Here is a 14,005-nt window from a genome sequence, read left to right on the forward strand (position 1 = left end):
TCTGAAAGGGATATAATAAAGGTTGAGTGAAACGAGAAGCTGGACATGAAACAGGAAGTCCCAGTCCAATGTTCCTGTGATTAGGAGAATATCAAGGAGTATTTAGAAACTGAAAGAGCGCCAGCCCATGAACATAATCACTAACAAATCAGATGACCTTTTCTATATGTTTTGTTCTTATGTACCCTATCTTCTTCTTTTTTTTTTTCTTTGTTTATAAGAAAATCGTATTAAAAAAGCTTTTTGGAACAGCTCCACGTTTTCTATTTTGTTGACAAAGTTCCTCACAAACAGTGCAGTATTCAAAACAGATTAAAACTTATGCATGCTGTGAAGGAAACTCAAGCAAAAAAGAAAAAAAGGTCAATTGTGCAATCCTGGACTAGAAAAAGAAAAGGATAAAAAAGAATCTAGGATGTGGTAGTGACTTTTGTGGTTAAAGCCCATATGGTTCCCTGATAACACATTCTTTTTAGTCTGTTTAAAGTGCTCCACAGTCTGACCAAGAGCCCATAAATACATGATGCAACATACTTAAAGAGTTTTACTTAGGAATTTTGCTCCCTCACTTCTCCATGTAATTACTCTGTTTATTACTTGTATAAAGACCTCACATCTGTTACTAGATGGCACTGAATTTCCTTTCACTGAGGTAGGTTTGGACTCTGTTCAGAGACTAGCTGCAGTGAGAGTCAGCACGAGGAGTTTGCATCCTTTTGGAAACCAGAAATGGGCACATCCAGCAGCGAGCTGAGTTGGACAGTGCTCATGGGCACTCCTTGCTGACAGCTGGCTGCATCAAAACACGAAGTGACAAGGTGCCAACCTGATCACTAATTCCATCCGAATGCTCAAGATTTTAATTTTGTGATTCACTTAAGTGGGTTTACTCTGTGGATAATATTACATACGGGTCAGGTAAATCTCCCTGTGAGCCATGACTGTTCGTCTTAGTTGAACTTGGACCTGCAATGACCCTCCTTGCCAGGTTTTGTCTAGTCCATTCTCAGGAGGTTAGGTAAGCTGAAAAAGAGCCAGAAGGAATGATCACAGCTTTATGATCACTTGTGCTCGTTACTGCAAAGGGAGCCATTTGCTGTTGCACTATCTGCTAAACTTCCCAGAAGTTTGCTGTCAAAAACTGAGTACGCTCCCCAGCATTGTCTCAAGCTCCTTCAGTACAGACACAGAAATAGTAGAGTAAAACTGTTACATCCTCGTACCAGAGCACATTCAAAGATACAGGTAAGAAAATAACGGTGTAGGTAATTAAAGCAAGCTTTTTGTTACTATTTGATCCTGTGTACTTTAAACAGGATAATCGCAGGAAGAAGAACTCCAAGAAGTCTATTGCTGCAATAGAAGAAAGCTCACAGAGAGAGATCCACAGCACAGGACTTGTACTTTTACACTGCACATAGAGCAAGCAGCATCTAGAGGTCTCAGCATGACTGTAGACAGCCCACTTTAGTACGTTCTGTATACGAACAAAATACAGTCCTTGGCTCAAAGAAGTTATGACCTAAAAAGATTGTAATTAAAAGTGGCATTATTTAATGTTCTGGAAAGTAAAAGATTTATTTTAGATACAAATAAAGCAGATCGTTGCCATAAATTTCAGAAATATCTAAACACACCCACAATTGAACTTCATTAGCTGTCTTTGCAAAAAGCAGAGTAATGCACACAGTACAGAACAAACTACTCATGTACACCAACTGGTTCTAAATTAGTTATAACCATTAAGGAAAATACACACAAATCATTGCGGACTACTCGAAGAAAACATACTTACAATCAATATACAAAACTGATCAGCAAAAATCAGCTGGTAGGCTGAAGGTCGGAGAACAACAGGAATCAGATTCTGCTGTCTGTATAAGCTGGAATATTCCCTCTGGAAATATGGTAATCAGTACTGCTCCAGTCCCTTCTCTCCTGCCCTGCATCACTAAAAATTAAAAATGCAGAACCACAGAACCCCATAATGGTTGAGGGTAGAAGGGGCCTCTGGAGGTTGCCTGGTCCAACCCTGCTGCTCAGGCAGGGCTGCCTGGAGCAGGTTGCTCAGAAGAAACAGAAAAGGTCCAGAGAAGAGTAATAATGATAATGCATGCTATTAGGGGCAAGGAAAAACTTTCAGTATAAGAAGAGGTAAGAGAAGAACTGGTTAATTCAGAAAGATAATCACTACATTAATAGCAGTATACAAAATGAATGATCATGGGAAGACAAATGCCATGTAATGCAATGTTCAGATTCCTTCTTCTGCTCAGGCAAAAGGGACCTCCAAGTTTTTAAACATATTTTAGCATACGAAATGGAACCAGGTACTAATTAGTTCTCATGAAGTACCCTGAAGACCTTCACAGCATTTAGAAGGAATTACATATTTATGTGAATAATAAAAATACCCACAGCAGGGTTTTAAGAAAATTAGAGTAAGAGATAAGAGGTTTTGTCCACAGCTGTATGCGTGCAAGCCATGTGTGAGCTAGCTCCTGACCATGGAGGATAGGTAGAAAAGATGACAAACACCATCATCATCATCACCTGCGTTACTGCCAAGCCTCCAAGTGGCAGTCAGGTGCCAGAACACAGCTCTACAAGCTGGGATGCTCACATGAAATCAATGCAAGGGCAAAAAAGGCAGCTGGACGTTGCACCTGTAAGCATCAAGGGGTACGCTGTGAAGTATGGGGTCCATGAGCTGCGTTGCTCCAGTAGATGCTCTTAAAAACAAGAATTCAAGAATTGGTTAAGGGCTCTTAGAGATCCTCCGATACAACTGAGGTACTGGAGCCAGCAAAAAGGACATCAGCCTGCGTAGTAAGCACTGGCCATGCCTTTCTGCATCTTCACTGAAAGCATCTGGGCACTAATAGAGATTTCTGATCCCGGCTGTTTGTGAATTGCTGTGATACTATGAGAAGACAATGACATAGCTTAGGGTGAGGTCCTGCTCCTGACCTTCATTAGCAGGAGACAGAACTCTGAATATCTCAACTGGCCCTGCAGAAATGCAGAGTATCTGGGCTAGAGAAGAGCTCCCATTCTTGAAATATGGGCTTATTGCATCAGACAGTGCAGTTACAGGTCAGACTGACAAGGCTTGCTTTGCAAATGTTGCTTTCAGTTATTTTGACCTTGGCAAAAAAAAAAAAATATCTGGAGTCTGCTGCAAGGAGTTGCCCCTCCCACAGATCTCTTTTTTATTATTAAAAAAAAAAAGGAGAGAGAGAACAAAGATACAAAAAGCACCTGAGCTCCCTGAAGAAGAAAAATAACTCATTAGGTGCTGTATCCTTCAAGAGACCAGCGGCTGGTGAGCACTTTGGGCAGACATCCTACTATTGCATTTTACTGCGTGCTCTCTGCCAAACAACTGGGATTTGCTTACAGCTGATTAGAATAGGAAGCTTGCATATTATGCATGTCTAAGAGGGAATGTGGCTTCATCTAATGCAAAATAAGAACAATGCTGTGTAGTAAGCATAAAATGGCTGCTCTTGCATTTCCTGAAGACATACAGCGATGACCCCGAGTCGAACCACTTGAACTTTCAGATAATAAAACGATCTTGCTTGTGCCTAAGTTGTAAAGCGAACTTTGCTGAATGCCTTTGCAGAAGTGCCTGTGCTCACAGATCTCACAGCCCTTCACGAGCTTGAACAGAAAATAAAGATCCGAAAAAAAATTCCCTTCCTAGGTCTCAAAGGACTTAATGAAGTTAAACCTCCCACTGCGACTTGCTGACTAACAAACACCTTATAATAGAATAGAAGGAGCTGGAAAGTAATGCAAAGAAGTCACTCGACGTTTCCCTCTCCGCTGAGATCAAGTATATCAGAACAATCCTGACAGGTTTTTAGCTAATATGCTCCTCAGAAAGACTCCATAATTTCTGCGGATAACCTTAGTGCTCAATCATCCTTAAAGACAGAAAGTTTTTCTTAATGCCGAACACAAATCTTCCTTGGTAGCCTGAAGGTTACAGGCTTTTAGCTTCTTGCTCGTACCTTTGTTTGCTCTGGTGCAGCCTCCCAAACAGGCACCAGGTATTTTACAGTCGAGAACGGAGTCAGAGAAAGGTTCAATGACATCCGAGGGGCACCTCGCTCGCTCCAACAAACCCGAGGAAAAGGAGCAGAATTTCCGAGCCAACTGGTGGACGTCGTTACACTGATGAGAAACTGATGGTCTGGTTTTAACAATATACGAGCCTAATGGAAGAGACCGAAAGACATTACTTCCTGCTCTGTTGTCAGCCTGAAGAGGGAGAAACACAATGAATCCCAAACTTAAATCTCCTCCAAAGCCTTGCACAGGAAACTTAGATCCCCTATGGGGCCGGTATTAAGGTTCTGCTAGAAGACATAACTAAGAGTAATGGGATGAAATTAACTAAGAAAATTTCCTAACTGAATTTCAGGAGCTAATAGAGCTCTCATTTTCCCCGGGGAAGCTGTGGAAGCCCCAGCGCTGGGGAGAGCAGCAGTAATAGCGCTTTCACAATCGGAAGAATTTCTAATAAGGCATGTCAGCCCTGATAGAGCTCAGCACCAGAACCATGCACAGGGCTCCGCTGGCCCAGCCCAGCGCCGCCGGGCTGGGACCACAGCAGAAGTTGCTCCTTCAGGAGGACAGGCGAGGCTAAATGTCCTGCAAGTGACCATGCAGCTGATGGAAACACAGCAGTGACTGGTTTGGGCACAAAGATGACTTTCATAGCCAGCTTGGGCCCACTGTGAAGAGGGAACAAGACTCCAGCCTGGTTGAATCAGACAAGAAGTTTGGCAGTGACACCAGGGTAATCATGGAATTGTTGGGGTTGGAAGGGACCTCCAGAGACCATCGGGTCCAACCCCCTGCCAAAGCAGTTTCCTAGAGCCTGCTGCCCAGGGAGGCGTCCAGATGGGCCTTGAATATCCCCAGAGACCCCAAAACCTCCCTGGGCAGCCTGTCCCAGTGCTCTGGCACCCTCACCTTGAAGTTCTTTCGCGTGTTGGTGCGGAACTGCCTGGGCTCCATTTTGTGGCCATGGCCCCTTGTCCTGTCCCCACAAACACTGAAAAGAGGTTGGCCAAATCCCTCTGCCTCCCACACTTCAGTTATTTGTAAGTATTGCTAAGATCCCCTCTCAGTCTTCTCTTCTCCGGGCTGACCAGCCCCAGGTCTCTCAGCCTTTCCTCACAGGGAAGATGCTCCAGGCCCCGTATCATCTTTGTGGCCTTCCACAGGACTCCTTCCAGGAGATCTAAACCTTAGGACACATCTTCAACGATGCCAGCACAACTGCTGGGATGACCACACATCCAAGTCCAACCAGACAAAACCAGAACAAAATACAGGCAAGCAAACCACCACCACCAATAATCACACAAAATGTGTACATCTCCCTGTCAAGCTTTCCCTTTCCTGCTCTCTCCGTCGTACATTCCTGTCATTTGCCCTGAGCCAGTTCTGGTGTGCCCCCATTGCATGGCAAGCTGAATCAATTCACTGAAATGAGGGGAAAAAATATATATTTTTTTTTTCCAAACTGAGCTGAATTGGCTGGTATTTCCATCAGGCAAGAAGCGTATCTGGCACAATGCAGGGTGGCAGCAGTAGGGAAACTGAGGAGGAGGAATCGAGAAGGGTGATGAGACAGGATAACACCTAAAGGATGAGATGGTGACAAACTGTTAATTCAGCTCAGCTCTACCACGAAACGATACCCTCCGTATCTTGGGAAATCTAAACCCATTTCTCTTATGAATAAAGTTGCCGTGGCTCACAAAGCCAAGTGGAGCACCCGACTCCATTTTGCCACCTGTGAAATGGGGATAATAGGGATCGGTATCGTTTAGTCCTATTTAACCTAAATATTTCTTTACATCTTTGCTTTGAGAGGAATGGAAAGTGTTACAATAAAAATACAGACACACAAACCAAAACGACCCTCACTAGAAAAGTCCCTCCTCTCTAGACAAATTGAAATATTTTCAACTAATGAATTACTCATTTTGTTTAGAGCAGAATTTATAGTTATTTTAATGCAGTATTTGGATGAAGCATATACTTAAACAACATTCAAGCCCTCCCCCCATCAGTCTTCACTGGTACTCAGCAAGAGTGCCTCAAAACGGGTGTAGCCATTGATTCTGCTGCCAATCTTAGACGTTTTTTTAGCAACAATTTGCCTGAAAAAGAAGATAAACCTCAACTGCAACATACAATTACAGGAGAAGCACAAATAACTTAAAGAAGGAGGAAAAAAAAAAAAAGATAGACAACACAGCTTCATTAAAAAAAAAAAGAAAAAAAAAAACCCTAAGGGGATTTTCAATTTCATAGTTCTAATGAGAAGGGTTGAAAAGAGGTAAAGCAGAGGGAAAAAAAAATCTTTGGGACAAGATGTAACAAAGGAGAACACGAAATTGAACCAGCACCAGACTTTCAAGTTTAACCTCCGGTTTCAATGGAAAGGACTGTCGTCGTCGTAGCTCTATTCCCCAAGGAGGGTAAGCCACACAACAACATCAGCGCTCACAAAACTCAGCATATTTCATGAGGAGGAGGCTCAAGAAGAGAACAGGTCAAGGTTGATATCACTAGCACAGCAGCAAGAGGGAGCTTGCACTGCAGTTGTCTGAACCACACCTAGTCTGCAGTTAAATATAGAACTTTACTTTCTGGAACTATTGCTCCTCTTAACCTTCAGAGCATAAATATTCGGAGCGGTATTAAAAAAAAAAAATAGAAAGGAAAGGGAGAAAGAGACTTTCTGAATCTATTGTCCGAAATCTAAGCCTAGCGACTAATAAACCATCCTGGGAGAATTTCCAAAAAAGCAGTAAAGATTGCAGAATTGAATTACAGAAACCACAAGCAGCGTTCTGGAAATCTAGTATAAACCAATTAGTTTCTTTAATACACATACCCTACACACGGACACTTATGCACAGCAGACATTTAAATACATGTGGTGGCCCTCACTATAATCTTAATTACATCAGGTTGGCACCGACGTAGTAATTAATTGCGCTGGAATTAGTGTTGATTGGCATCTTTACAAACAGAGGAGCCCTCAACCTTCAACCCTCACCTTTCTCATGAAGTTCATGGACCAAATCCTGAGCAGTGCTGTGCATTTTCAGTTGGAGAGCCTGCTGGAAGTGAATCTCTCTCATTTTTGCAATCACATTCAGATTCTTCCCTTGAAGTGCTCTCAGCTGCTATGACACACTGACTTCTACCAACTGCATTTCATACCAACTGATTCCAAGTCAAAAGCGCATCCCACAATTAACTCACAGAGCAGCCCGAGACTTTGATCCTCATCCAAAAACTGCTTATACAGCTTCACAGCCACGTTTTACAAGTTTACGGGAAAAAGGAGTTCTGCATCACCTACACAGGAGTTTCCATTGATGTCCAGACTCAGCCCTCCTTCCTTTAGGCACCTAGCTAAATCACCAAAATTAGGTGTCATTGCAGAAGGCTCCTTTCTCGTAGGTAGAAGGGCTCACATACCACTCCCGAGTTGCAGCAGCGTGTTGGAATTAACTTCTAGATCCCTGCTGAATAGCAGGAGAGCCCGGATGAACAAGCACTTTGCTGAGATATCCCCAAAAGAAGCTGAGAATGAGGTGCCTAAATCCCTGCACACACCAAAAGCACGTTGAGATGCTGCAGGACATTCAAACACAACACGAAACACATTTAATTAAGGACTGTAGTCCATCAAACCGAGTACAATGCCTCCACTCCCAGTCAAAACCTAATCCTGTAGAGGAAAACACAAATTACCAGCTGGCACCAGATCACACGCAATGCCAAAAACTGTTTTTAGGGGCCAGGTGTTGCTTCCTGACCCTATGGTACCAAGCAAACCTGATCCGCTCGAGACATCCACGGGTCTGGTTACCTCCAGCCTGGCCGGGGCTCCGAGGCGTGTTACTGGAGGACTCTGGTGACTTGTAAGTGAAATTAGCTTCTCCCCAGGGCTCCCACGAGAGCGTTTTCCTCCCAGTGTTTCAAAACTTGTCACATAAAAGAGCTCATCCTTACGGCTCCGCCAGGCCTATTAAAGTCGCACAGTTAAGCAACCATATTCCCCCACTTGCTTTATGGTGTAGTTTTATTGCCATACAAAGCTTTTACCACGGCCCGAGTTTACTGTATTCTTGCCTCCAGTAAAACTCTCGGCCATGCTTTCCAGAACCTACCCAGGAGGTTGTGAAACGCTCTGCCTGCGGTGACCTCTCAAGGGCTTGGCAAATGATGATTAAAGCCAGGATTAAGGCAACGTGGCAGAAGTCTCCACATAACCACAGAATAAGAGACCTCCGGCAGTAAATACCTGACAGAGCACGAGACAAGATGCAGGGAACAAAACCAAGAGTGGCTAAAAGAAGAAAGAGGGCGACGAAAAATTACATCAGGTGATTATGTATCTGCATACAGTACTTGATTTCTGATGTCAACACCGACTTGCTTCTTTTAATACCCAAACCCAAACCTTTCTGACAGACACGTACCAAACCAGTACAGGTTGTCTGAGTTGGAGTGGCACAGCAGAGACGGGCTTTGGGAGAGATCTGGAGGAGGAAAGAGCACTGCTTGCTTGCTTGCTTAGCTTTCTCTTTCTGCTCTGTGTTTCCACAGCACCTAGCACAAAGAGTCTAGGGCAATATCATGATGCAAACACCAAACAGGAGTAGTAATTGCAGCTTAGGGCAGGCAGAAACCAAGAAGAAAAGCACCCGTGCCCAAGAGAGCTTTAATTCTACTTCAGAGCAACCAAATATTTCACACACAAGGGGTTAACAAGAAGATGGCACTGTCCAAAAGGTACACATCTCTGTCATCCTACCTCCTGCAGTCATACAAACAGTTCGAAGTCCTAGCCATCGGGCTACACTGCACATCATCCTGCCCACGCAGAGGGGAACACCAGACAAATGCAGACCCCTCTTCTACCAGGGCATTGCATTAGCTGGGTCTAATAAAGCACAACAAATTTTAACCATTTACATTATTTCCTTATAGAAATGTTCAGCCAAAGCTGAAAACGTTGCAGTGCCGGGATAGAATATGGAACAAACACTTTTAGTTACTGGCCTCAGCCCTGCAAAGTCCCTGTGATGGCCTGTGGCATCCCAGAAGTATGCTCATGTTGTGTGTCAGGCTTGGGTCCCTGAGGGAGCTCTGTATTTTAGTATGTCAAAAAGAGACACCCCCCTGCTCCTCAACAGCTCAAAAGATCCTCGTGCAAGCAAGAAGGAGCAGTAGTACAGAAATGGCAGAAGCACACTCTTAAAATCTGATGGCCAAGGACTCTGGAGCTGCAAACTAGGGAGTACAGCGCACACGAAGCATCATCTGGTGCTGTCAGGGAAAGGAGGTTCCTCACGCTTCTGGAGGGGAGAAAACTCCTCCCAGCCACTTAGCCTTTAACAGGAATAAGCATTCATCCCTAAACTACGTTTGAGTTCACTAGCCCTTTCTTATTATGTGATATTATCCACAAAAGAGAGATTACTGTAAGCAGAGGGAAAGGAAAAGCACGTTGGCAGCCAGGAGTCCGGGCTCAGAGTGCTTCGTCTCTGCAGGACTGAAGAGCTGGGAGCTCTAATGATCACCTGCCACTCTGCATATGTGTTTGAAAGATCCACTTTGCTCTGTACTGTTCCCAGCTCACGTAAAAGGGTTGTAAGAGCCTTTTTGGAGAGGGAATCTATTGCTTCTTAAGCAAAGTTCTGCATCCTGAACAATTACAGTGCTGCTGAAACACCATTCTCAAATATAAGATCACTCGATATGTTAGCAGGATAAAGCAGAGATTGGGAAGGAGAAATGTAAAGAGTGTGCAGAACCCCACCAAGACAGAGCCTGGAGTAGACTGGACGGAAAGGCAGAGCAGCTTAGCAGCTACAGAATATGAGATAGTGTCCAGAGGGGTACATCACTTTTTTTTAAGCAACAAAAAGTCTGAAATAGCTCCTCCTACTCTGCCATACAGAATACCGTGATTAACATTGTCATTGACAAATGTGATCACATCCATGAAAACAAAGCTAGCAGGAAAAAGGATTTCAAATGCCCGTGTGCAGAACCCCACAGCGACCTACCTTTCCATAACAGCCAGGCACTCCTTTCTCCACGTGAACCGACTGCCTCGCCGTAGTCTGAAGGTCCCCGAGGTAGCTGTGACTGGGGGAGGCGTCTGTCTCCATTCTGGCTCTTCTATTGGGATAGGAGCGGGTCTCATGCTTAACGTAGCCCCTACGAATAATAAACACTGCGTTTCCCAGTGCTCTAAAGATCAGGCCCGTTTTCTCACTCCTGCTCACGAAAAAAAAAGACAAGACAGACGATGAAACCATTCAAACTACAAATGTAAAGCATCATCAAACAAAGACACCTTAAAGACACACAAAGCTAAAGTTCCCGTCCCCAACCTCCAAGCCAGAGAGCAATAAGGTGACCATGGATATCTAAGGGAGACGTAACAGCTCGTCCTCTTTGCTGACAGCCACTCTGGAAATGCTCTTCTGTCTTCATCAAGAGGGAAAGTGTCGTAAAGAAGGGGTGAGCCATGCCTCAGCTGGGCTTTATTCAGGCTGTGCTTTTTTTGGCCCCAAAATGGGAAATAGCAGGTTTCTGTTTAACTGTCCAGACATCTCAGGAAGCAAAGGGTAAATTTATAGCAAAGGTATTTCGATGTATCCAAAGAGCTGAGTAAATACTTAAAATAGCTCCGCCGATAGAAGCATGCTCTGTGACCTGTGCAAATAAGGGCTCCTGAGTGCCAGCCTGCCTGGAAAAGTCACTGAAAGCAGATTAACATCACACCTCTCCTCTTCTGTCCCCTTTCTATGGATGTATTTCTCCTTTCCAAAAGCCTGAGCTGGAAAGCATCGAGTGGGAGACAGGACTCGACAGTGCCTTCAGGAAAGGCCCTCTGAAACTCACCCCTGATTCCTTCCACAACAGGCTCTCTGATAATAAATCAAGACAAACCAAGACACTCTGGGGGAACAAACTGTCATATATCCCGTGGTGAGGATGGGAAGCTGGTACGGGACGTGAACCAGGGTATGTCCTGCACGACTTGCACTCACTGACTACCCCTGGGGGGAAGAAACAGCTGCTCCTCTAAGCAAAAATCACTATTAAAAAGTCATCTAAACAGCTAAATCATCGCTTATACCCAATAAGCACAACTGGAATTCAGGTGCTGAAGCAGCCTGGCAGGGCTGAGACAGACCCCTGGGCCCACAGCCTCAGGATGGATAGGATTTAACCATAAAACCATCCCGTGTCAGGGAAACACCGCAGCTCGTTTCATTTCTAGCAGGGTAAAAGGGGTTAAGGGAATTTAGAGCTTATCCAATAAACGAATTCCTACGGTTAAAAAGCAAGAAATTAGCAATTTCTGCATTTGGCTGCGTTCCTTTCCAGACATGCACGGTGAACGTTTTCCCTTCTGCCAGGGGCTCGCATCTGTTTTAGGCAGCGGAGTCCAGAAACATTTCAAAACTTTCCCCTGGAGCAGGCTGTAGGAAGTGAATCCCACAACCCCTGCCTTACCTTCACGAGGGACAGTGACTCTGAATTCCCAGCTACACAGCCCGCACAGTATCACTTGGTTTTACTGACACATTAAATACTTCCCATACTGTCAATTTATTGGGAATTTATTAAATTTATTAAACGGGGCCATTTCAAGGAAAGTTCCTTATCTATTCTTTCTAGTATTTGCACAGTTTGGGTCAGCATCTGGCTGCTAAGCTTTAAATACACATCCAAAATTTAAAATATGTTATTATTTATTTCTTTAAGAGTCTAGGAGAACAGGAAAAGGAATTAGCTTTCCCTGCACTGTCTTAGCAAAGGACTGTCCCCACCTACAAATTTTATTTTTATGCTCTAAAGAAAAAGGAAGAATATGGAAATATCAGGGATGCTTAACATAAAGATAAGGGTAATTATATTAAACGTCTGAGATTTTGCAGACAAAGGCTGTAAAAACACCTGCATTTAAAGCACCGGTTTACTCCTGCGGCTATGGTTCACTTACCGAAGATTTTTTATTTTTATTTAGTAGCCTTCCCAGATCCATTTCCCTATTTCTCTTTTCCAAGGGGTACCATCAACAGCAGCAGCAGCTAAGAGAAGAGTATGCTGCGAATGCCAAGTACACACCACTGGCTTTACACACACAAGACAGAAGCATCTGAATGCACATAGAGGCACGAGATGTGCTTGGATCTATCTGGGAGCGGTGGAAGTGGTAGACACGTGCACTGCTGCCACATTTTCTAAGTCAACTCCAGAGTTTTTCTTGGTTTCCTTCAACCCAGGGACCACTCTGGGCTCCCATTTACTCTGCTCTTCCAAAGCTTCATGGCAACCCTCGCTCCGCCCAGCTTCTTTCCAACTTAATAAGTTGCATCCTAGCTGCCAGTGCAGATTATTTTGATTATTTTTTACACAATCCCCTCAAAGAGCTTTTAAGAAGTGCAACTTTTCCGCAGAGCAAGCAGAGCAAATGCGGTATGAAATCTGTCTCGGTGTACGCATCAAAAAGCAAGAATCTGTACGGGGTATAGAGGTGAACCGGCTGGGAAGAACACGTTTTGTAGAGAAAAAGGCAAAGTGCCCTCTCTTACTGCCTGCCATCGCTGAGTACTTTTTGTAACAGCACAGCGCTAGCTCTATAATGAAAATCCTCGTGGCAAAGGCCTTCCTTTTCTCAGCACACCCCAGACACCATCCTGGAGAGAGTGCTGCTCTCAAAGCATCCCGTCCAGTTGCTGATCCGCGTCCCACGGAGGCCCCACAATTCAGGGGTGATGCACAGAAAGGCTGGAGCCAGCCTCGAGCCTTCTCCACGAAGCCATTCGGCAGCGAGCCTTTGCAGCAAGCACCTACCGTGTATTACCCCGCTAAGAAGAGATGTCACACGTTATTTTTAGCCAGACTGACCTGTGACCGTGTGCTAAACACCTTTCAGTCACTACTGAGCCAGGCTGGGTTGGGATCAGCAGCCCGCACGGCGAAACGCTCCCTACCCAGCTCACTGCCTGGACGGAAAGGATCACAGCAGGGACGATTTTCTCTGAAGCTCTGTAAAATAGTAAATCACTAAACAATACCTTGCCAGCACAAACCTCGTGGGATATCCAGCCCTGTGGTGTTTTTTTTTTTTATGCTTTTCTTTTATAGCTAAACAAGAGCTGCTGTGGGAATAGCAGAAGAGATGCTACATCTTGATAAGCGCTACCTTTCTTTTTTTTCCCCTTTTGCTCAAGGAGAAGAAGCACAGGGGTTTCCTCCAAGGTGACCACAGCTGCCTCCCTGTTAGGGAGGACTGGCAGAAATCTAACATCCAGCCTAACTAGAAGCAGGCCACATCCATCTGCAACTCCAACCCCTCACTTCTAGGTGCCAGCTCCAGTTTGCAGTGCACGGAGGCAGGAGAAACGCTGCAGTTACTCCACAGCAAACTTTCCACGTTGCCCTAGACCCAGCTCCAGCCAAACCGATCGGGCTAACTACCAGCATGAAAAGAAATATTTATTTACTTAAAAGACGGGAGCTCGGAAAAAATCATCAGAACACTACAGGACTCCATGCAGTCATACGCTGGCTTCTGAAATAAATCCTATTTATCCACTGCCAAAATGCTCCCGGTCCTCTATGAAACACGAGAGATGCGGTGCCCGTCCAAAAAATGCCCGATCTAAATGAAAAGTATCCCCGTTAATTGGATTTAAGATCTTTCAAGCACTAGCATTTAGCGTTGACTTCTTCCCCTCGAGACAAAAACGCCTTTCACCCTAACTGGCAGCTCTTTCCAGAAAAAAAGTACGGTCACTGGTACATGGGAATTTGCAGCACTGCTGTTAACTTTGACATTACTCCTACCAGGAAAACACTGATTGAGACATTTTTGAGTTCTGCCTACTGCAGAAAGGTTTTTTCTTTCCTGATCCATGAGACTCGGTCCCTT

The 14,005-nt window shown here is 44.5% G+C and overlaps 1 protein-coding gene across 15 annotated transcripts in view; it reads right to left on the bottom strand.

Annotated features, from left to right (window-relative positions):
* Nucleotides 1-14,005, bottom strand: part of HMBOX1 (homeobox containing 1) — a 117,468-nt gene that overhangs the window by 34,278 nt on the left and 69,185 nt on the right. For all 15 annotated transcript variants that reach the window (XR_014317329.1, XR_014317330.1, XM_082758426.1 and 12 more), the window contains exon 6: nucleotides 10,119-10,272. Coding sequence is in view for 13 of the 15 variants with exons in the window: in XM_082758426.1 (XP_082614552.1) it covers nucleotides 10,119-10,272 (154 nt within the window). In the remaining 2 variants the exon portion in view is untranslated. The remainder of the gene's footprint in view (nucleotides 1-10,118; nucleotides 10,273-14,005) is intronic.

This window comes from Aythya marila (assembly GCF_965140915.1).
Source record: "Aythya marila genome assembly, chromosome: 3".
NCBI lineage: Eukaryota > Metazoa > Chordata > Aves > Anseriformes > Anatidae > Aythya > Aythya marila.